This window comes from Podarcis liolepis, assembly GCF_965112155.1.
Source record: "Podarcis liolepis genome assembly, chromosome: 6".
Classification (NCBI taxonomy): Eukaryota; Metazoa; Chordata; class Lepidosauria; order Squamata; family Lacertidae; genus Podarcis; species Podarcis liolepis.
This window is the reverse complement of record NC_139559.1, coordinates 96,256,989-96,279,499: the sequence shown is the minus strand read 5'-3', so window position 1 is coordinate 96,279,499 and position 22,511 is coordinate 96,256,989. Positions and strand designations below refer to the sequence as shown.

Here is a 22,511-nt window from a genome sequence, read left to right as displayed (position 1 = left end):
TCTCAGTGTGTCTCAAAATGTTCCCCAATGCCTTACAAATCTGAATGCTTCCTATGCACGAAGATCCCTCAACTCTGCCTTGTCCCATCAGTCTTGTACGTGGGAAAAATAGTGTTTCCAAGCACGCTACCTTAGAATCCCTGTCCAACTCAAAGTCAGCTGATTCTGCCACCTCCCCACTAGAACGGTCAGGTTGTAAAGAAGGCTGTGCCCTGTTCACTGTTCAAGGATATGCTCTGAACATGGACTTGTTTTTATTTTTCCAGTTCAGCTCATACTGATACTTGTGCATACAAAACCAGATGTGAATCAATATTTCCATCTCTTGGTTATGAGATATACTTGTAAGGCCATGGAAGCCCAACAGCTAAGGGTGTTATGGCTAGACTGACATTTATTTATTTATTTATTTTGTTTGTTTGATTGATTGATTTATAAGGTGCCTTTTATGGTAAGTGGAGGCAGTGATCTGCCCTTACAAGATCAAGTGGCCGAGCTGACCTTCCACAAGGCAACCATAGTAAGCTCTGGTAGAAGTCTGTATTTCACCAAAGAAATCCAAATGTCTCTTCTCATTTTAAATATCAAGCCATAACACTTGGAAACAATATGAGTGTGTGTAATGGGTATGAGTTACTCGTGCGTAAACTGGTGCCTCTCTAGGCTAATTTGCCTTGTTAAACCTTTCTGACTGTGCAGCCCCTTCTCATCGTGGCTGCCTCAGTCGCTGGCAGAATCCGTCAGTGGGCGTTTCTTGAACCTCTTCCAGCATAAAAGTTGTTTGACGCCCAGTCTCCGCCTTCTCTCACTGCGCGGGAGCCTCCTGCGCAGGGAGGGCGTGGGCAGCGGAGGACCTGGGCTCTCCTCACTGATGTCCAGTGAAGAATCCTGGAGCCCTCTCTCCGATTTCCCCATCAGCCCCCCTCTATCCCTGGTGTTGCGCTGAATTGCTTCCCCCTCTACTGGGCTGTTTCTCCCCCTGTTGCTGGGTCCTTCTTCCGCATCATCAGAGAGCCTCCCCTTCGCCTCTCGCTCTGATGTCAGTTCCCTGACAGTGTGCTTTCAGACTTTGAAATGCACTTTTGGAAGATATTTAAAGGCAGCATTCTGTTAGAATCCATAGAGTCCAAAAGCAGAGCTGGGCCATCTTGTCCATAACACTTTTACTCTCGTGCATCATTAAAAGTAAATGGTGTGTAAGAAGAAAAAAATGTAAAACTTGCTTTGGGCAGAGGGAACACTGGTGGCCAGGCTCCTGGAATGAGTGGTAACAATTTAATAAGACATATTCAGAAGAATCAATATAAATGTGGGCCATACCCTACATTAAAAGGAAGGAAGGGCCTCCTCCAAATGTAGGAAGTTATATAATGGTAAATGTTTTGTATTGGAGTGGGTTTTTGCAGTACAATGTTTAGCGAAAGGATGCGGGTGGCGCTGTGGGTAAAACCTCAGTGCCTAGGACTTGCCGATCGCATGGTCAGCGGTTTGAATCCCCGCAGTGGGGTGCGCTCCCGTCGTTCAGTCCCAGCGCCTGCCAACCTAGCAGTTCGAAAGCACCCCTGGGTGCAAGTAGATAAATAGGGACCGCTTACTAGCGGGAAGGTAAACGGCGTTCCGTGTGCTGCGCTGGCTCGCTTGTCACGCTGGCCACGTGACCCGGAAGTGTCTGCGGACAGCGCTGGCTCCCGGCCTCTAGAGTGAGATGAGCGCACAACCCTAGAGTCTGTCAAGACTGGCCCGTATGGGCAGGGGTACCTTTACCTTTACCTTTACAATGTTTAGTATATGGAATAATTTAGTGCAATAAGCTACTGAGTCACAGAACATCATTAGGTGTAACAGTAGACTGAATGGTACATGTAAATAGGAAGCATGCAGAGTGACAAGGAGGCCAAGGGATCCTTAGAAGTGAGCAGCACAAGAAATAGCTTCTCTGCTTTCCTCTGCATTTCTCCCCTTTATATATGGAGGCAGGGTGTTTAAAGCAAATTCCGAAAGAGAGTAACCACGAGTGAAAACAACAGTTCTACAAACATGTGTAAAAAGTTTGTAGTTTTAAAGCCCTGGCATCCCCGACTGCATCCAAACAGCACTTTCTTGCCCCTGTACTTTTTGCACTATGAGGGTGGGGTTCCTTCTCTGCCCTTTACCCAGCTCTCCTGCTTATGCATGATTCCATCACTTGCAACTAAATGAAAAGCCACTCTTCATTGCAGTCATCCAGCCAGGGTCAGCTGCTAAAGATTATTGTACACAGCAAGAAACTGGAGCTTGCCATCCACTCAGAGGCCACTGGCAGGAGCATTTTTATGTTCTGCTGAGATTCCTTGAGCTTGAAGAAGGGCTGGAGAACTCTTAGACCTTGCACTGAGCCCCAGAGAGCCTTGGAAAGCAGTGAGACATCCCTCTCCTCCTAGCTCAGAGGAAGGCAAGGGGCTTCTCCCGCAGTCACACTGGGCTGTGGAAGCACCCTAACTTGCAGTGTGGCATCACAATAAAACTTCTGGGGTGAGAGGAGCAGTATTGGTGAGAAACAAGGAATTCGGCTGACTACCAAGGCCAGTCACAATTTGGTCATTTTGCAACGTGTGTACTCTTGACAAGGAGCTACAGCAAGCGTCCTGAGTGCTTTGATACAATGCACCCATTTTAAAATAACTGTTTCCCACATTTGTTTATTCCTTTGAAGTATTTGTTATCTAACCCAAAAATGTAATGTGGTCTCTTCACACAGGAAGATGAAGAGAGAGGGCATGTCTTGATAGTTGAAATGATTTGGTCCTTAGTTGAAAGCTATTTAACATGCTTTGAAGGAAGTCGATGTACCATGTTCCAGAATGTTGAGGAGTCTGGGATCTTGCCATTCACTGTCGGTTGTCAGTCACTCTGGGACTGCGGCGAAGGATAGACTTAAGAATGTTACTGAGGAAGGCCAGGCTTGGCCAGATGGGGGAGCGGAAGGGGCTAAGGGAAGGTCTGGGAAGGGTGTGATTGACTGTTGGGAAATTGGGAAAGGGTGGGTTTGGCTGGGTGGTTCTCAGTTTATTAAAGCTCACTCTAGTTCTTATGGACCACTTTAAAAAATGTATACATTCCAAGGTATATGCATATGTGAGCAAAATATATTTTTACTTCTAAAACAAAGAGGGCCACCCTTGATTAGAAAAAATGGCCTGAGTCTTTTTATATATAAAGGTTATTGAAACTCTGTTTGAGAGTTCATATGTGTTTAGTCACTTGGACAGGAAACAGTTGAGAAATTAAATATAAAAGCAAATTCTTCAGGGATTTTACATCCTGCCTTGTTTTTCTAAGTTGCCGCCTTTTGTATTAAAGCAACAGAAACTCCCCCCCTTTTTTTAAAGAGAGAGAGAGAGAAAGAGAGATGATAGAAGCTGGCTAGAATGAGAGAATGATTTGCCTCTTTAATGTTCTGGGGAATCTGGCTATAGTTCTCAATGTTGAATGGAACAGAATCTCCACCCAAAAGCATCTGAAATTGAAAATAAAATGTGCAAATTGGGTGAGCTTGCAGTAACCATAAGCAGATCTGCATAAATCTTATTGATTTGCATAGTTCTTTGAGCAATGATTGTGGTTTTCCTTGGCAGAGAATTAGGACTTTTCATGTTTAGCATTATCAGCTGTTTTACACATATGGGTTCTAATAGTCATATGGCTAAGTATATCCCATAGAATTTTTCTCTAACTAGTAAGAGTGTGGTTTGAAACAATGCGGTATATAATTATGTTGCTAAAGCAAAGGGTATCTATTCCTCTTTGCAGACTGGATGTGTGATGGCCTATGTTAGGCACTCATTGAGGAAAAACAAATATTCTACACAAACATCTCATTCTGCCCCTGCAGTTGCAGGATTTTTACTTTCGAACCGTTTTTATTTTGGTTTGTTTCAGTATCAGTAAGCAGAACATAAATTATGGTTTAGGATTAGTCTGTTTTAATCAAATACTTCAACTCTTGTACCTTTGGAATGGTTTTTGTTAATATTTAGGTCTGCTAACCCAGCGGCGTAGTGTGGGTTGCCAGCTGCCAATACCTCCAGAGTGCCTCCTCAGAGCCAAGCAGGGCTGTACTGCACTGCACCGCCTGCCTGCCTGCCTGCCTGCCTGCCTGCACAGGGGAGAGCCCTGTTGGCCAACGTGGCCCTCGGTGGGCGAATCCCCCCAACTCCTGCAGTGAGGACTACACTGCAGAGGCTGGACTACACTGGGGTCGTCCCTTGCCCACTTCCCTCTGTCCGCGCCCACTCACCGTGGGCCTGAGCTTCTCTGCTGCCTTTGCCAGGGTGGGGTAGGGATCCCTTTGGAAGCCAGCACCTGCATGCGAGTGCCTGATTGTACCCCCCCCCATGCTGCGCCACTGTGCTGACCTCTTTGGTGGCGGCGGCTCTTTTAATCTGCAGCAGGGGGTTTAAGGAAGTCCACTTCTCAACCGATCAAGCCCCCTTCCTCCAGCTCATGTGAGTCAGAGGCGGGGTGGGGGCCTCAGGTGCCTTCGCCCAGGAGAAAGAGGGAGCTCAGGTGAAGGAAAAGGTGGCGGCAGCATCTAGCAGCCCTGCTCTGCAGGGTGCTGGGCTGAGGTGGTGTGATGCTGCCACCTGGTGCTGGAAGCGGAGGGAGTCCCTCTACTCCCAGCGCTTGATGGCAGCAACAACGAGCCCTGGATCAACCAAGGTTCAACATCACGATGTATCACCAGATTGCAATGTTTCGCTGGTGATACAACGCGATGTTGGAAAGGTGACATCACCCAGCCCTAGTCTTCACAAAAAAAGAAATAAGCATAGCATTAAGATTATAATGCTTATAATCTTAGGGCAGTTGGACTTGTAGAACTTGTCATGTTCTGGTAGCTTCTGTGGATTTATTTGGATTTAACACAAGCATATACCATTAGAGAAGAACAGTCAGGATCTTTTTGTAACCAGGAAAACCTATTTAATATCTCAATAAGGTCATCCAATGTCTTGAACTTCAAAAGGAGTATGTGCCGGGACTTATTTTTAAATTTTTAATGAAACAGTTCACAGATTTATGATAGGTGTCCATCCTGGCTGTAATAGACAGCTTGCTAGAACTTTGCTGTAAACCGTGCATTTCCTTGAGCTTTATATCATCTTTAACTTGTACTTGTAAGTATAAACATATTTCTTCAGCCAGTCCATGTACAGATGGTATCATCTTGTCGTATCCTGCCCTGTTCTCTTGCAGAGCAAGAGTTGACAGGCAATGTTTTTAGGATCATGGGAAGAGGGTAAATTTGGTGCCTCTTGTTCACAAGGGACAGATTGTGGTTAAAGCAGCCTTTTTACAAGAAAATACCAATCGTAGCATGTAAATAAATTACATCATTTTTATGTAGCCAAGTTAAAACAGGTGGAAAATTTGGGTAATCCTTGAGTTCAGCTCAATGCTGTAAAGGCGTTTTGGCTGCACATGATCAGACAGCAGCTTTGATAGCAGTGAAGAAAAGGGGGTTGCCTGATGCTTTATTTTCTCTTACTACTTGTTGAGGTGTTTAGACTGAATAGATATAATGATTTTATGTCAGGAAAGGCAGGAGTGATCATGGATAGCTAATGTAGCTTCATCTCTGAAACTAATCATGTCTAGGCTTGGCTATCCTCTGTTTGGAAGATGAATACAGTTCTTAGCAACTTGGGAGGAGGGTGGGTGTTACAAATAATTTTTGTTCATTTATTTGGGGCCAAGCAGGAATACTTTCTTAACTCAAAATTTACAAAGAGCTTGGTGGATGTAGTCATCTAAATGGCTGTACCCTAGAAGATTTGGCCATGGAAATTTTGTAGTTGTGTGGTTAGTGCTCATACAGTATTGTGATGGCCATTGGCTATAAACAATAAAATCCAATGACTGGTCATTGAAGTGGCCATATGGGCAGCAAGCCTGAAGATTTATCTTAATTAGTGTCCAGGACCTGATGCAACATGTAAGCGTTGTTGAATCAGTTGGGAACTGTGACCATAGTGCTATCAAATTCAATAAGCGGACAGTTGCCAGGAAAATCCAACACAGTCATATTTGACATTAGAAAAGGAACTGAGGCAGTTGTCATTGTAGGTCTTAATGACAACTTAAAAACAGACAAATCATCTGGTCCAAGTGGCATACATCCGGGAAGTCTTCAGAATTCAAATGCAAAATTGCTGACTTTCTAACAAAAATATGCTACTTTTCTCTAAGATAAGACTCTGTACTTGAGGACTGGAAAGTCACCAGTATAACACCAATTTTTAAGCAGGAGTCTAGGGAGGATCTGGGAAATTACAGGTGGGTTCTTTCTACAGAGGTCCCTTCCAGATCTAGGATTCAAGCATTAGATCTCTTTTAGCCCGCCGATGTGTCATTTTTCAACTCTTTTCCAGTTTTTTTTAGCATAGGTTTCCAAGCAGAAGGGAAGGCATTGTCAAAGGACCTTGTCTCCCTAGCAAACTCTACCAGAGCCATCTAGCTGAATTCACTATCATTTGCAAACCAGATTGAAGCAAGTTGATACAGCGAACTTGTTCTCAGAATCGTAATACTGAACCTTCAAGGATGCCTGCCTCTATTTTTTTCAGAAGGAAGGCCAAAGATTTCAGAGGTCCCTCCTAAGGTTGTCTAACGTGGCATTTCTCCCAAAGACATGTCAGCTTTGCAGCAGTAGCCTACCTTGGACTTCCATAGATTAAAAGAAATGACAATAAATAGGACCTCAACAGGTACTAGCAAATTCTAGTTCCTAAGTATGATCCTTGTGAACAGAGATTCAAGAGTGTCACACAGGAGTACTTTGTAAAACATTAACTCTTTGAATAATCTTGCATTACAAATTGAATCACTCATATTAAGTAATAATCCTTTGTACATTTGTACATTTACAAAGGATTTGTACTTTTTAAATAGAGACTTTCATTATTTTCTACCATTTTTGTTCAACATTTTAGATTCTTGTAATTTGCATTCAGCTAGTGGATCAGAATCTTCTGCTGGTTCCCTGCCTGACCTAAGGTGGGTCATAAAAGCAGCATTGCAATGCGTCCTACGCAGGGCTCCCTTTGAAAGTGACTCGGAAACTACAATTAATCTAGAATGTGGTGGCTAGATTGGTGACAGGGAGTGGCCGCCGAGGCCACATAACACCGGTCCTGAAAGACCTACATTGGCTCCCAGTACGTTTCCGAGCACAATTCAAAGTGTTGGTGCTGACCTTTAAAGCCCTAAATGGCCTCAGTCCAGTATACCTGAAGGAGTGTCTCCACCCCCATCGTTCAGCCTGGACACTGAGGTCCAGCGCCGAGGGCCTTCTAGCGGTACCCACACAGCGAGAAGTGAAGCTACAGGGAACCAGGCAGAGGGCCTTCTCAGTAGTGGCGCCCTCCCTGTGAAATGCCCTCCCATCAGATGTCAAGGAGATGAGTAATTATATAACATTTAGGAAACATCTGAAGGCAGCCCTGTATAGGGAAGCTTTTTAAGGTTAATGTTTTACTATGTTTTTATATATGCTGGAAGCCACCCAGAGTGGCTGGGGCAACCCACATAGGGCGGGCTACAAATAAATTATTATGATTATGATTACAAATCTGAAAAAGTATTGGTGCTACTTTTTCTCGCCCCCCGCCCTTTCTCTCTCTGCTTTGATTAACATTTTACTTAATCTGAATGAATGATGGTATCCCTGATCAAGTCTCCCCCCCCCCCCGGCAGTTTTTATTGTTTTACAGCTTATGACTAGCAGTCTCTGGGATTCAGCTTTCTGCTTTTTCCCATAACATTTCCTTCTGCAAAAGCGTGGGAATAAAACAGGGTCCGAGAAATGAGTCAGGGCTGTTCTTGGGTTATGAAATCAGTCTGTCTAGGCTGAGCTCTCCATTCTCTGTCCATAATAAACCTTATCTTTCTTTCCATCTTTTCCCTTGCATATTGTTTTCGGATAGTGAGGAAAGGGAGATCATGGCTGATATAGCATCTGCCATGAAAGAGCTCCATGATATAGCTGTCTTGCTGCATCCCAAGGGAAATTGCAGATTTGCTCAGGTCAAGGGACTGTTGGCTGCTTTCCGTCTCACACCTGCATTGTGAACACCCAACCTTAATTGTTCTGTGCTTAAAAAAAAAATTGAATCACATTCTGTCATACAAATTCTGTGGCAAGAAAAACTGAATTCTGTAGCTTTCGTAAATTATGCATATCAAGCAAATTTGCACAATTTTCTTTTATGATGTATAATATTTTTCTACTAGCGTATTGTTCTACTTGACTTGAGTTGGGCAAGTATTGGAGCATCGAAACTCAGCCCACAGCCTGGAAACTTGGCCAACTTCTTGGCATCTGATATTTCAGTAGGTGTTACTTACACGCTTTCTAGCATATCTTCACACTCACAGGAGCTGGAAACCTGGATCTTTTCAAATGACAGTTGAGATTCTCAGAAAGTCACATTTTGTGGCCAATTCCACTTTTGTTGCTGCCCTGGAATTGTGGGGTGCACTAGCCATATTTATAAGCTGCTAAGCTGGGGGTGGGAGACCTGCAGCCCTTCACAATATTGTTGAACTACAAGTCCCATCATCACTGACCAGTTGACATGCAGATGGGAGCAGGCATCCAGCAACCCTTGCAGGACCACGGGTTTCTCATCTCTGGCAGGTTCCCCGTTCCTGTTCTTAGCCAATCACAGCCCACCAGGTATGAGTTGTGACCTGCTAGTCCCATGCAAGCAGCAAAATAGGAAGCTTATTGGGCCCCTTTGTTCAGCTTAGATGTGTCTGTACAGCTGTTTTCCTTCCGCTTGTACTGGCAGTACTGGAATAGCTCTTTCACAGCGAAGGTGGGACCAGGATGTGGGGGAAACAGATCAGTGAGATGCCCTTTGTTTCATGTCGTGTGGCACATTAAGGTCCCTTCCAACTCTACAATTCAAGGATTCTGTGTTTATACATAAGTAGCAATGGGATCCAAGCAACTCTTAATCAGATTTTTTTTAATGTGTTGCAGAAGAAGCTGTCTCTTGCAATGGTGGTTGGAACTGGTTTTAAAATAGATTCTTGCATTGAAATGAAGTCCCTGGTTTCATAAGGCAAAAAGATACTTATGTGTTAGGTCAACAAATGAAGCACTGAAGGGAGATCTGTCAAAATGTTCTGGTATGTGCTTGGAACATAGTGTATTTTTAGCCATTTTTTTGCTGTTACAGCCCCATGGGTGTTTATAGTCTTATTTGGTAACACTTAGCAACTCTTCTGATGGAAACGTTGTCCAGACCACACTGGATGGTAGAGCTAGAGCAGCGCAGTTTAGTTTGAGTCACGGCATTTGCAGGAATTGAGCTGTGGGATGAGATACAGCTGCGCTGTTCAGATTCAAACAGTCCAGTCTCAGTCCTGGTTAGCTGCTGCACGCCTCCCCCCTCCCTGTCCAGTCCTGAGGGGCAAACTGAAGGCCGCATCTGCTCTGCCGTATTTCATTTTGCAGCAGATGAAACTGGTGTTCAAACAGAAGAGGTACATTGCAGAAATACATAGGGAACTTCATTGTGAGATCTCTGGCTGAGATTCAGTGTTAAAATGTGTGCTCCGGGACTTTCCTGTTGCCCTTGAAAATTGGGGATGGGCTGAGCTGGTATTCTTCTTGAAACTATAGAATTTTGTCTGAATATGACTATCGAGATTTCTTCCAATATCCCTGTTTTCAAGGCAAATATTGCATCACAAACATACAAACAACTCTGGTGTAAATGTGCCTTTTGCAAACACCATGACTGACTATACAAGTCAAGTGCCTTTGCATATATTTTACTGCTGGATAGTGTGGCCATGTCTTCGGGGCTCATTCCCTGAGCCACAGGCAGATTTTGCAACTGTCTTGGTCAGTTTGTAAGACACACAGGTAAAACCACACAGCTAATTTACTGTAATTTCACTTGTGCTTGACTGCCCATTTGATTCCTTGACTATAAGAGTGTGGTAGCCCATCTTTCCTGAAGAGAAAGACCCTCTTGGTTTCATTCTCTGGAAGCCCTGCCTTCCCTAGTGGTTAGAGGGTCGGATTAGAATTAGGGAGACTGTTTCAAATTGCAGTTCATAACCCAGAGCCCGAATTTATACTACATACAAAAGGCATTCTTTAAACAACAACAACAACAACAACAACAACAACAACAACAACAACAACAACAACAACTGAGATTTGCCACATGTTTCAGAGTGCAAAAGGCAACAGTTGATCTTTTTATATTATCCAGACATCTGGGCAGGGGGGTAATTCCCTTGCCTTCATTTATGTAATATGATACATTGTAGGTAACTCACAGTAGTTAAACATCAAAACACACACACACAACTTGGCAAAACTATGTCCAAGTTGTAGCCGAACATTATGTAACTCAGCATCAGCCAACTTCGCTGCATCCAGGTTCAGCTGTACGGGCAGTCCTGCAAAAAAAAAAATTAAAAAATATTGTGAATGGAGTGTTCATAAGCATGCTGCTGGAGAGGTAATGCACAAAAATAATGAATTAGGTCAGAGGTTTTCAACCTTTTTGAGTCCACGACTCCCTTGACCAACTAAATTTTTTCTGCAGCATCCTTGTGGGGTTCAGGAGCACAGTTATGCCACCCCTTGCCTTCAGAGCTGGCAGCCTCTCCCTTCTTGGGAGTCCCCTGGGCAGCTGCTGCTGTCGCCTCCAGTTCCTGAGCTGCCCCTGCCCCCTGCCTCAAAGAGAGGTGCCTCCTCACACTGCCCCAGAAGGGCCTGGGTCGTGTCTGTCCATTCCTAGCAGCAAGGCTGTTGGCCTGGCTGGCTGGGCTCCCTTGCCTGCTTTCTTGTGTATTCCGAGGCCACCTCAGCTCCTGGCAACCAGCACCCCTTGGCCGGCCCCAGAGATGCCATTCGCCTGCGGAGCTTCTAGCCAGGGCTGCTGCAACAAACAGTCACACAAGCCTTTGGGAAGCAGAGAAGCAAGAGGGCATCAGAGGAGAGAGCGGAGGGAAGAGGGACAGAGACCAGTGTTGCGTGCGGCATCCCTCACCATCATTCAAGGCACCCCCGGGTGCCACAGCTCACTGCTTGAAAACCACTGAATTAGGTTGCAATCCCAATCCCATTTGCCTAGGAGTAAGTCCCTTTTGCATTCAGTAGGATCTATATCTGTGTGGAAATGGTTAGGAATGCACTGTTAGACCCGTTCTGCCAAGAATTTTGGTATACTGTAATAGACGTACAGTCGAACCTTGGAAGTCAAACAGAATCTGTTCCGGAAGTCCGTTTGATTTCCAAAACATTTGAAAACCAAAACGTGGCTTCCAGTTAACTGCAGGAGCTTCCTGCACTCGGTTTGAAGCCGCAGAAGCCCTGTGGGACATTCGGGTTCCAAAAATAATTTGCAAACCGAAATAGTCACTTCTGAGTTTGTGATGTTCGGAAGCCAAAACGTTCAGTAATTAAGCTATTCGACTTCCAAGGTACGGCTGTATTTAACTGTGACTGCAATACTTGCTGAAGTTGCAACATAACATATTGGGCAGAGAGGGAGAGAGAGAGAGAGCACACACACACACACACACACACATCCAAGTACAGTGGTACCTTGGTTGTCAAACGCCTTAGTTGTCAAACAAATCGGCTCCCAAATGTTTCAAACCCAGAAGTGAGTGTTCCGGTTTGTGAATGTTTTTTGGAAGCCAAACGTCCAAAGCGGCTTCTGCAGCTTCCAATTGAGTGCAGGAAGCTCCTGCAGCCAATCAGAAGCTGCACCTTGGTTTTCAAACCATTCTGGAAGTTGAACAAATTAAATTTGAGAACCAGGGTACCACTGTACTTAATACTTATGGTTGGCCACTATTGCTAAGCCTGAGCCCCATTTATGTTTGTGGTGTCCAATTAACAGTTGCTATTAAAATGCATTACTGATGTGAATTGTGTATTAGTTCACGTGTTCCCAATTTTTTTTTACTATAATAATAACAATAATTGTAATAATACTGTAATTGTTAAAATGTGCAACTGAATTGTAAAACGCTAAATATACAATATACAGTGGTACCTTGGGTTAAGAACTTAATTCGTTCTGGAGGTCCGTTCTTAACCTGAAACTGTTCTTAACCTGAAGCACCACTTTAGCTAATGGGGGCCTCCTGCTGCCGCTGTACCGCCGCTGCACGATTTCTGTTCTCATCCTGAAGCAAAGTTCTTAACCTGAAGCACTATTTCTGGTTTAGCAGAGTCTGTAACCTGAAGCATCTGTAACCTAAAGGTAACCCGAGGTACCACTGTACACAATTAGACATTCAATTGTTGTGCCCATAACCTAAATTTAAGGAGCCATTTGGTGAATAGCTTGCATATCTAACACTGGTTTAATGAAAAGAATTACTAAAAAATAAATAAATGAGCAGGCAGCATCCTATTTCTTCCATGGAGAAATATTGCCTTGCCATATGCTCCCTTCAGAGCCTGAAGGGGTTCTACTTCTGCTGGCTTCGTTCCTACTGATGACAAGGGCTCTTCTTACGGGCCTTTGGCGCCTGAGACTGCTCTGCTTTTTGTTACTGCCTCAGATGTAGACGTGGGCTCTGATGGTTTGTGCAGGTGACTTTGGCTATGGAATGGTGGCGCAGTCTGTAATTCTGAACTGTCCAACAGAGCCCAACTTTATCCAGCGAAGCAGCATACTGGGTTTAATGTATATCCCATATCTTGTGATTCATGTTTCCATCAGACGGCCTTCTGTTCTTTAGGCTTAGAAAACATATTGTACAGACACTGGCAAAAAGTAAGTCAGTAGTTGGCTGCCACTTAGAATCAAAGCTGGCTTTGTTTTTTCCTCTGGCAAAATGTCCATAAGGACACTGGCAGGCATATTGGGTATCACTACTTCAGAGTAGGTAGGAAGCATTGAACCCCTTTGCATTCAACAGCCAGCTTCAGTATTGAGAACTTTTCTCTGCTAACACTGGTCCAGTTCCAGTGTAGGAGAGCTAAAGGGGAACTGCACTGATAGCCTCTAGGCCTCACATTTAGTCCTAATGGCAGCACATTGGGTTGTTCACTAAGCTGTATAAGTGTCATGGATAACATCATATGCATATCTCCTTAGAGAACTTGGAGATATTAAAGGTAAAGGTAAAGGTACCCCTGCCCGTACGGGCCAGTCGTGTCCGACTCTAGGGTTGTGCGCTCATCTCACTTAAGAGGCCGGGAGCCAGCGCTGTCCGAAGACACTTCCGGGTCACGTGGCCAGCGTGACGAAGCTGCTCTGGCGAGCCAGCACCAGCACAGAACACGGAAACGCCTTGGAGATATTAAATGCTTTTAAATAAATAAAATACTTCTTTTAACAGAGAGACCAGAAACAGAATTAATGAAATTACAGACTTATTCCTATATTGATTTTATGATTCTCTGCTGAATGTATGAAGTGTCTATTCTTGTGTGTTCATATATTCATTCTGCCACTACCCTGCTGTCCTTCAGAGAACTCAGAGTGGCTTGCTTATGGTTCTCAAGAGGTCTAGCTTATGGCCCTAGACCTCTTTAGCCTCATCAGAAGACTTGTGTCATCTGTCTTCAGACTATTCAGGAGCGAAGTATGAATTATTAGCTTGAGGCTACACTTAACTACTAATGAACATTTCCTTAGTTTCTGGTTTGGGCCAGTCAGTTGTTCTGGATATTTTGCAGCTCTCAGCAATAGATTTTCACTGATTGCACCTATAGGGTAAAACAGGGCTCTAGTACTGTGTCTGTTTATTCCAGAGATAATTGCATAGAGTAACATCCTAGATTGTAGGCCCCCCACCGCTGCCCAAGGTTCAGTTTCTCAGAGACCCTACGCAGGAGGAATCATATGCTTCACACACGTCAAAAGGCATTCATGGGTGTGACCCATGCAAGTTGTTTTAGCACTATTAAATTAGGGGTATGATTACTGGGGAGAAAGAAATTGGGTTTGGGGAAATAGTTCTGCTCCCACTCTCATCCAGGTAGCAGGTCAGGGGAAGACTGTAGAGAGCCATTGCCTGTTCGAGTACAGCACTGGTTTAAAACAGACCAGTGGTTTGACTCAGTAAATGATGTTGCTGTGTTGATTCTCCACCATAGAGAAACTGGTTTTGGGAGACTGAAAGAAAAGAAATTTGACATTTTCCTCTCTCCCAGGCAAATGAGGGAACTCCAGTCCACCTACAGTAGTTCAATTCCTAAGGGGCAGTACTTGCTGTCATACCTCTGTGCCTCAGAGTGCAACGTGAATGATTCATTAACGGGCAGTCATAAAGAGTGAGAATTAGCATCCAGCATGGTCCCATCTGGGACTGCATACACTTTCCCCCACCCAAATGTTGACGTTAGATGTGTTCCCCATTTTGTTTTGTCAAGAAAGAAAATGAAAAAGGTAGTCCTTGTCTTTGAACAGCCCTGATGAAGAGCATCATTTAGCACACAAGAACCTCCAGGCAACTGTTCCACAACAGGCATTTAGCCGGTTCAGCCACCTGGACTTTGCGGGGCAGAGAGCAGGAAGCAGCATCCAAAGAGCCCGTTCAATAGCCGCACAGTGACTGACTGTGCAGAAACCCCTGGAGCAAGCTGCTCTCGGCTGTGCGCCCTTGATGAGTGATGAGAAGCTGACCACCCACCAAGAGGTGCTGGGGTGGGGCAAGCTTCAGGGCAATTTTGCATGAATGCAGAAAGAAAAGAAGTTGAAAGCTATTGTGGATGGTAGGGAGGTCAGAGAGAGACTGCTTATGTTATTATACAAGCGTGGGAGATGGCTCATAATACGGTCAAAACATTTTTGCAATGAGTAAGAGAACCTAGGCAAAAGCTGATTCCTTGTCTGCCTCTTAATTCCGTATCGGTCTCAGTGTAAAATTTCTAAAAAGCATCCAATATTGAGGCAGCAAGCTTGAGTACAAGTTTCAGAATGAATAAATTTAGAATGGCTGCATTCACACAGAATGCTAAGCCCCAACTGTATGGCTTGTTTCACATTCCTGTTTCTCTTCTCACTTAGCGGAGTGGAGAAACAAGCCTATTATCATCTAAATTGTTATCATCTGAAACAGCACTCTGGTCTGTTTTCTCTCCATCTTGAATTACCATTATGTGTAAATACATCCAGAGTAAATTAATCCCCACCTCCAGCCCAATCCCATGAGCTTCAAAGGCGTGTGGACAGCCTGCCAGGGTTGAACATAGGAAACTGCCCATGTCAGGCCATTGATCTGTCGGGTCCAGATTTTCAGGATGAGAGAAGCCTTTTTCAGCTGTTACCTGAGGTAGCTTTATGTAGAGATGTCAGGGACTGGACATTGCACCATCTACCTTGAAACGTGTATTTTCTGAGTTATATATTGACAATTTCCTTGGGGGGAAACTAATTTTTATTTGGGCACTGATTATTGGTTTATGCCAGAGTTTCTTGATACTTTCTGGGGAACTAGAAAAATCTAAAATTTAAAAATACTAATCTCTGACATACTTTGGCAAATAAAAAATTCATGCACACAACACGTGTGTGTGTGATCTATACATATATTGATTTTGCCTTTTGAAATAGCAAGGATTGAGCACTTGTTTCTCTTTCACATCTGGTGAAATTTGCCTTTTTTATGCTTGGATATTGGCATAACCAAATACCATCCATTATGGCAGGAACAGCTCTGAGATGCAGGTCCATTGAATGAAAAAGCGAATGGAAAGGCAGAGACCACGTGAGGAGTGATTTTGCAAAGTTCTACCTCAGGGCCAGTTCTTACCACACCACATTATATGGTTCCCAAAGATAAGTGGCAAAGCAAAATCCCAAAATTCTCTTGAAGATGGTTTGTTGCCCCTTCGGCACAAACTCTCAACCATTGTGGCTGTGCCTTAAAGGAAAGGCTGGTGTGCAAGATACAGTCCTCTGCACTGCTCTTGGGTGGCTGTCCTCGTTTCATGGGGCTTGTGCAAAAGAACAGCTGGCATGCTCCCAAAAAAGAAGAAAAGCAAATAAAACTTCTCACACTTCAGCTAGGCACAGCAGAGGGATCAGGTTAAAAATCATACAATACTTTTATACAGCTTTGCTTGGAAACCAGTGAGATTCTTCACTCTTCCTTCTTGATAAATAGAAACCTACTGATCACTTTCCAAATGCTATCCAACCAGGACTGATTTTCATTGGTGGATGTTTAGTTCTATTTTTGAGTACATCTAGGACAGGGGTGGGGATCCTGTGGCCCTCCAGGGACTGCTGAACTCCAACTCCCATCAGACTCGGCCATGTGTCTAATTGCTGAGGGTTTTGTAATTCGGCAACTTCTGGAAGGCTGATAAACAGCCCTGGTCTAGAAGGATCATGGGTTTCGTAGTATCTTTAGTCAACATGCTCTGGAACACACTTTCAGGACTGCCTCTCTTTGCATGTGCCCACATGCCAATTGAAATCAGGCCAGCTGGTACTGCCCATGATGCCAGGAACATGGACTTTATTGTGGTCTGTCCTAAATTTTGAAACTTGGGTGTCTTTGGAAATTGACATATTTACTGGAGTGTAACAGGTGCAAAATATTTTCCCCACTGGTCATTTGGATAATTTACTGTGTATCACTCCCTTTTGAAGTTTGTTTTATTTTTAGTTGTTCTTGTTTGTTCTAAAGTGTGGTGGGGTTATTCCTGTTTTTTTATAGACTGTTACCTGCTTTGAGTTTGTGGGAAAGCAACTCCACAACAATTTGGTGGTGGTGGTGGTGGTTGTAATAATAATACACATTTATAGACCACTTCATGGCATAAAGCCATCCAAGTAATGTACCCAGTAAAGATGGAAGAGAACACTGCTTTCTTTTTAGTTCATACAAAGTGTTGTTCAATTCATATGAATTAGTTTGTAAGAAATGTAGGAGCAACTTTTCTGTACAGCAGCTGCATGTATATTGTTATGTTATGTTAGATTATGTTATAACATACATACAGTTAGGGAAATGTTTTCCCCATTATGACTCTTTCCTTTTACTTTTGTAGAGAAAATAATCAATGGCCAAGACTACGAAGTTATGATGCAGATAGACTGTGAAGTGATGGACACCAGGATCTTGCACATCAAAAGCTCCTCCATCCCTCTTTACCTTCGAGACCATCAGAGGAACCATACAACATCCTTCTACAGCTCTCCTCCAACTGTCCCAGAGGCAGCTCCTGCTGTGAGAGCAATCACAGAATCACCACAGTAGGCTCCCAAAGTCAGGCTTAATACCCTAGAATGACCAATTGGCCTGGTTGCTTCTTAATGGGTTTGCCATGGCAGCTTTATGGGCAGTGTCCTGCCTCAGTCAAGAGTCTATCACAGTCAACATGAGGCTGTCAAATAAGCCTCTAAGACTACTAACCCAATCCGTCCCCACTGCTTTGTACCATTGCTACTGTTCCAGTAACATGCAGGATGCTTTTAAAACATTACTTGGTTGTATAAAAATAGGTGAAGTGGGCTTTTGGTTGTTTTGATTTGATCGATGGCAAAAGTAGAGGGGGAGAGAAAACAAGGAGCTCCCCGCTGTGGTGATGTGGATTGCAGATGAAGATCTCCCAAGACAGCTTGCTTCTCGTGCTTCAGATGTTTAATTCAGCCTCAAGACAACTGTTGTATCATAAGCATGGATCTTTTGGTTATCCATCCCTCAAGTTAATAATGTATAGTTGATGGGCAAGCAATTATTTCCCTAGCTAGTGGGGTTACAAGGTTGTAGTGCTGTCTGGAATGTGGTTGGACATGTCTTTATGAGCAGCTGTTGGCTGGCACTTGTGACCTCACTGTGCAGACCCAAGTTTTGACTCATGATATCAGCCTGCACAGAGGGAACTGAAACTGACTTTGGAAGAGCCCCTTGTCAGTTACACACAGACTCACAGAGAAACACACACACTCACTGGCCAATCTTCAGTTTGCTAAACTTTGCTTAGCAACTGTAGTTAAATGCACTTTTGGCCTTAATGGATATGAGGCTTCTTCTCCAGAATTTGCTTTGAGGCTGTAGTGTTTCAACTTTCCTGTGGGTGTCTCCTTCGCATGTTCTCTCATATATCTGACTTTAGATTTTTATTTTTAGCCTAAGAAAGCACTTTCCCTTCTTCTAAATCCATTGCCTGGGGACATGGGACATGGCAGAGCTGTCCTGCAAACACTAATATGTAATATGAACAATATTTGAACAGATCGCCTTGATAAGGCCATAGAACAGTGTGTAATGACCTTGGGCTTTGCAGAAGGAAGCCAAAGCAAAGCTGTGTTGGGGAACAGTTGTAGCTGTGCAAATCCCTACTCTGTCAGGGAAAAGGGGATAGCTTCTAGGCAGCTGGGAATGGGTGTGTCTTTTAAAGACGATGCAAAGGCTACTAAAGCCAGAGCCAGTTAAATGTCCACAGTCAGTGAGAGCAGGTCCCCTGCCTCCCCCCACCCACTCCTTTGGAGCATGTGGACATACTGAGTACCCATATTGGGCATATAGAGCGCCCATATTGGGATGTGCTTTGAAATTGTCAGGAATAGGAAAGAAAAATGTGCTGCTCTCGTAGAAAATGGATGGATCATGCAAAGGGAAAAGAGGCTAGAGCCAGGAGGCTAAGGTTTATATTTATTTATTTTAAATATATATATATATTTGCTGTCTTTCCATATATATATGCTCAGGGTAACTTATATGATAAGGGTAAGTCAGGGATGGTGTGTTACGCATCTGTTAAATGGATGTTGAAGCAAATAGGACTTACAGCAAGAATGGCTGCCTTCTCCCAAGAGAAAGCTAGCCTCATGCCAGAAGCATGAGAAGACCATGCCAATATGGCATGACCAGGGCAGGCGTTACAGGACCAGCAACCTCTTGCTTCCTTTGTTGCCTGTTTCTAAAATAGAAAAAAGGGAGTCAGTTCAGACATTGTACATACCACTACATTTGTGCAAATAACACTTGCACAAGTAATGTCAGGTACGCATACCTGGAAAGTAGCAGTAGAAGCTCCTATGAATGGGATGTGACAAGGGTAGAGAAATCCTGGCTTATAGATGCAGTTGCTGTAACTTCTGTACACCCTTTTATGACTGGCAGCAGGAGGGGTTAAATTGTCCCGCAGCGTTTGAAAGTGGCATTGTGCAGTCATGAAGCTTATCTGAACTTACCCTGCTCCCTGGAGTACACCACTCCTGTGCTCAATTATTTTGTGCAAATAAGCTGGTAGTTATAGTTAAAGCTCAGAGTGTGTAACTAAAGTGAATTGATTTTTAACTGAAATAACTTACTGATTAACTTTCTGCCGAGGTATCAAAAGTGACATACATAAAACATAAGGGAAAGCCCAAACAATATAACAAAATGGCAATGAAAATTGAAAAGCATCAACCCTAAACATGCTTAAAATAACAAACCAAAAACCCAGGAGCCAGCTGGTGCGTCAGCTAAGAGTTTATTTCTGGGGCCTAGAAATCAGCAGGAAAGATCCTCCAAAGGAGAGAGGCCACCTCTGACAAGTCCCAGTTTAGCTTGTCTCCACCTTCTTCTCCTGCCTCTGTTGTCTCCCGTGTTTCATTTATAAGCTCTTCAGGCCAAGGATCCAACATTCATGCTTACCTGGTAAGGTCTATGCGCATTGACAGCACTATATAAACAACAGCAACAATATATGCGCCAGCTCTTATTTGTCCATTATGCTGAGAAAATGCCTTGCTTTGCCAGAATTTTACCATGCAACAGGTGAATTTGCCTCTTACAAAGTGTGCTTATGTGACTGGAACTCCACCATACATTGTCTTTACCCCTCCACTGCGTCTCAGGGTGTATGTGCTAAAGAGCCTTTGAGCATGGAGGGATTCTGCTGCCTTTTTTCGGCAGAGGAAACTTGCAGGCTCCTAGTGAGAGCTGAGTAATGGTTCAGAAACATTATTTCATTAAGGAAGGCGTTGTTCACTTGGATACTGAGCCCCCATCGGGGCACAAAGAAATCTCACCATCCTGAAAGCAGTTCCCTGTAGAAAGCCGTATTTTGCACAATTTAATATTAATGGAAATATACACAGAAACATTTTTGGAAAGGTGTTTTTTTTGGGGGGGGGAAGTGCAAGATGGCTTTAAAAAGAGGGGCACAATCCAGTAGGAAGGCTACAGTGTTGGATCTGTTGCATAGCTGGAGGGTGAACCATTTTGGGGTGCTTTCCTCTGCTTTTCAGACTCATATGGTCCGGTAACACAGTTTGAAGCAAGCAGTTTTGGTATAGCCAAACGTTTTCTGTAATAAAGGGTATGGTCTGAGGGTGCATTTAGAATCCTGCTGAGTTTTTGGCCCTGCCAAGCAATTACCAGCCAAATCAGGCAGCCCCCCCCCCCCAGCTTGGTTTTGTCAAGTTTTGATTTTTCATTCACCCAACATGCTGGCCTAAGTTGGGTAGAGATGTCCTAGCTATACATAATACGGGGTTCCTTGGGGGTGCCCAGTGCACCAGGCTCACATCCTTCTCCTAGTGCTAGCCTTGGCCCCTTGGGGTGGGGGAGTAATGCAAGTTCAAGGAGCTACAGTATGAACTAGAGCAGAGCCCTGTTTGGTTTGCTAGGGCACTCCTCCTTTGTTAGGGGTGCTATGCTTTATTTTAAAAGCCTCCCCCTTCTTGAGGGCCTTTATTAATCTCTTGTCTAGCCCATGTGAAAGTCACGGCTTTCAGCTGTCCTCCTGCCAGCCTCAGCACTGCCTGTCTGCAACTGGCCAGCTGCCCTTGGCTTCGGACACAACTCTTGCAGAACACTTTATTAAAACTGAAAACCTCCCTTTCAGAAGAAGCTAAGCAGAGACCATTTTCTGAGTTGATCTCATTTTGATTGCCCCCCCCCAAGCTTAGACCAGTTTTTTCTACAAGCCCAGGTGTGCTTGTTAACACCCCACAAACAAGTTAAAAGGCAGCATTGTGCACATTGTCTTTTTGTACTTTTTGTTATTTCCTTCTTCAGGATTGTGTTTATTTGTTTTCAAGAAAGTAACTTCTGTTTGTATGAACTGTTTTGGGGGAGGGATATAGTTTTGATCTGTGTGTGTTTTGTACCTGAGGTGATGCATCTGCTTTGGCTTGAAGGCATCCTGCAGCCAGGTTGTCAAAATCAGGGACTACTTCTGTATCTGTTCTTTAGAAGATAAAAAATAAATTAAAAACCTTTTAAGTGTAGTTCAGTGATGCTTGGTTTTATTGTGTGCATTCAGTTCAAATTCTATCTTGCAGCACTGGCCTCAATATCTCTGTGTATGTGGGTGTCAGATTATATAGATCTATTTCCCACCCAAGTAATGCCTATGCACTATTAATAGCAAACTTGGGTAGTTGAGTTGCTGACCCAAAAATCTATGTCTCCACTGTGCAAGGATGTGTGGATCCAGAATTGGCTTCCACAGTCACCTACAGACACACTGTTAAGATCGTATTCATGGAGGACAATCTTACTCAACTACGCGTGATAGCAAAATAAATGAATAAGATAAAAAATATAAGGTGTATCGAAAGATTTAATAATAGTAATAAAAAATGAAAATGAAAGTAAAAAAATAAAAAGCTGGTGATAATTAAGAGATGGCAGTGAAAGTAGAGTAGAAATAGGAGGGGATAAAAAGTTAAAAGAAGGGGATCCCCCCCCCTAGAAAAAGGGAAGAAAAGGGGTGGAATTGACTAAAAATACAAAGCAAACCAAAAAGGGGGGGATTGATCAATTGATTTAAAAGGATGAGTATGGTTATTGCCACATCTGGAGGTTGGAGCCATTTCTGAGGGCAAAGGTCACATCATCAAGGGGAATCCCTCACTGCCTCAGGCCTCCCCTGTGGGCGCTGCCATCTCCGGTCTCCTCTGCACTCGTCCACGAACAACAATAGGGACCAAACCTCGGTTGGGCTGGGGTGGGTCTGATCCGTAGCAGCAGGTTCCCTGAGCTTAACTATCTGGGGATTGATGCAGCAGCTACAGTCCTGGGGGGAAGCAGTGCCAGGAGCCGCCATGCTCCCTCTCCCACACCTTTGGCCCCAAATCACGACTGGCAAGCTGGTCTTGCTGCACCCAGAGATGGGCTGAGGGCACCCCATAAGCCTCTTTCTCACTACCCACCTCTCAGCAGCTGAAGGGGTGGTGCCAGGCAGAAGCGCGCAGGAGCTGCAGCACACTGGCACAGGACAGCCTTGCGGTTCCAGCCCTGCGTGCACACCAGATTTGCTCTAGAACTCCAGGTGGCCTGAGGCGGCCTCTGCTGCCTCTGAAGCTTCTTGGTCTCCAGAGAGGCCTGGTCCTCCTCCTCCTCCTCTGCCCCACAGAGGTGCTCCCTCCTTCCCCCACAGTCAGTCAGGCGGCTTGTACAGGGACAAGGCGGGGAGCGGGTGCTGGCGGGTGGGGGTGGAAGGGAGCGAAGCACGGCCTACAGGCTCCAGGGGTGTTGCTTTGGACCTGGCTGCTGTTCCTGAGGCGTGCTCCCTTACCCTGCATGCT

At 44.3% G+C, this 22,511-nt stretch overlaps 1 protein-coding gene across 2 annotated transcripts in view; it reads left to right on the top strand.

The window, feature by feature from the left end:
• ATF6 (activating transcription factor 6) overlaps positions 1-21,209 on the top strand; it is an 80,293-nt gene extending 59,084 nt beyond the window's left edge. For both annotated transcript variants that reach the window (XM_083507140.1, XM_083507141.1), the window contains exon 16: positions 17,033-21,209. In XM_083507140.1, the coding sequence (XP_083363266.1) occupies positions 17,033-17,241 (209 nt within the window). In that variant the 3' untranslated portion in view covers positions 17,242-21,209. The remainder of the gene's footprint in view (positions 1-17,032) is intronic.
• The last annotated feature ends 1,302 nt before the right edge of the window (positions 21,210-22,511 follow it).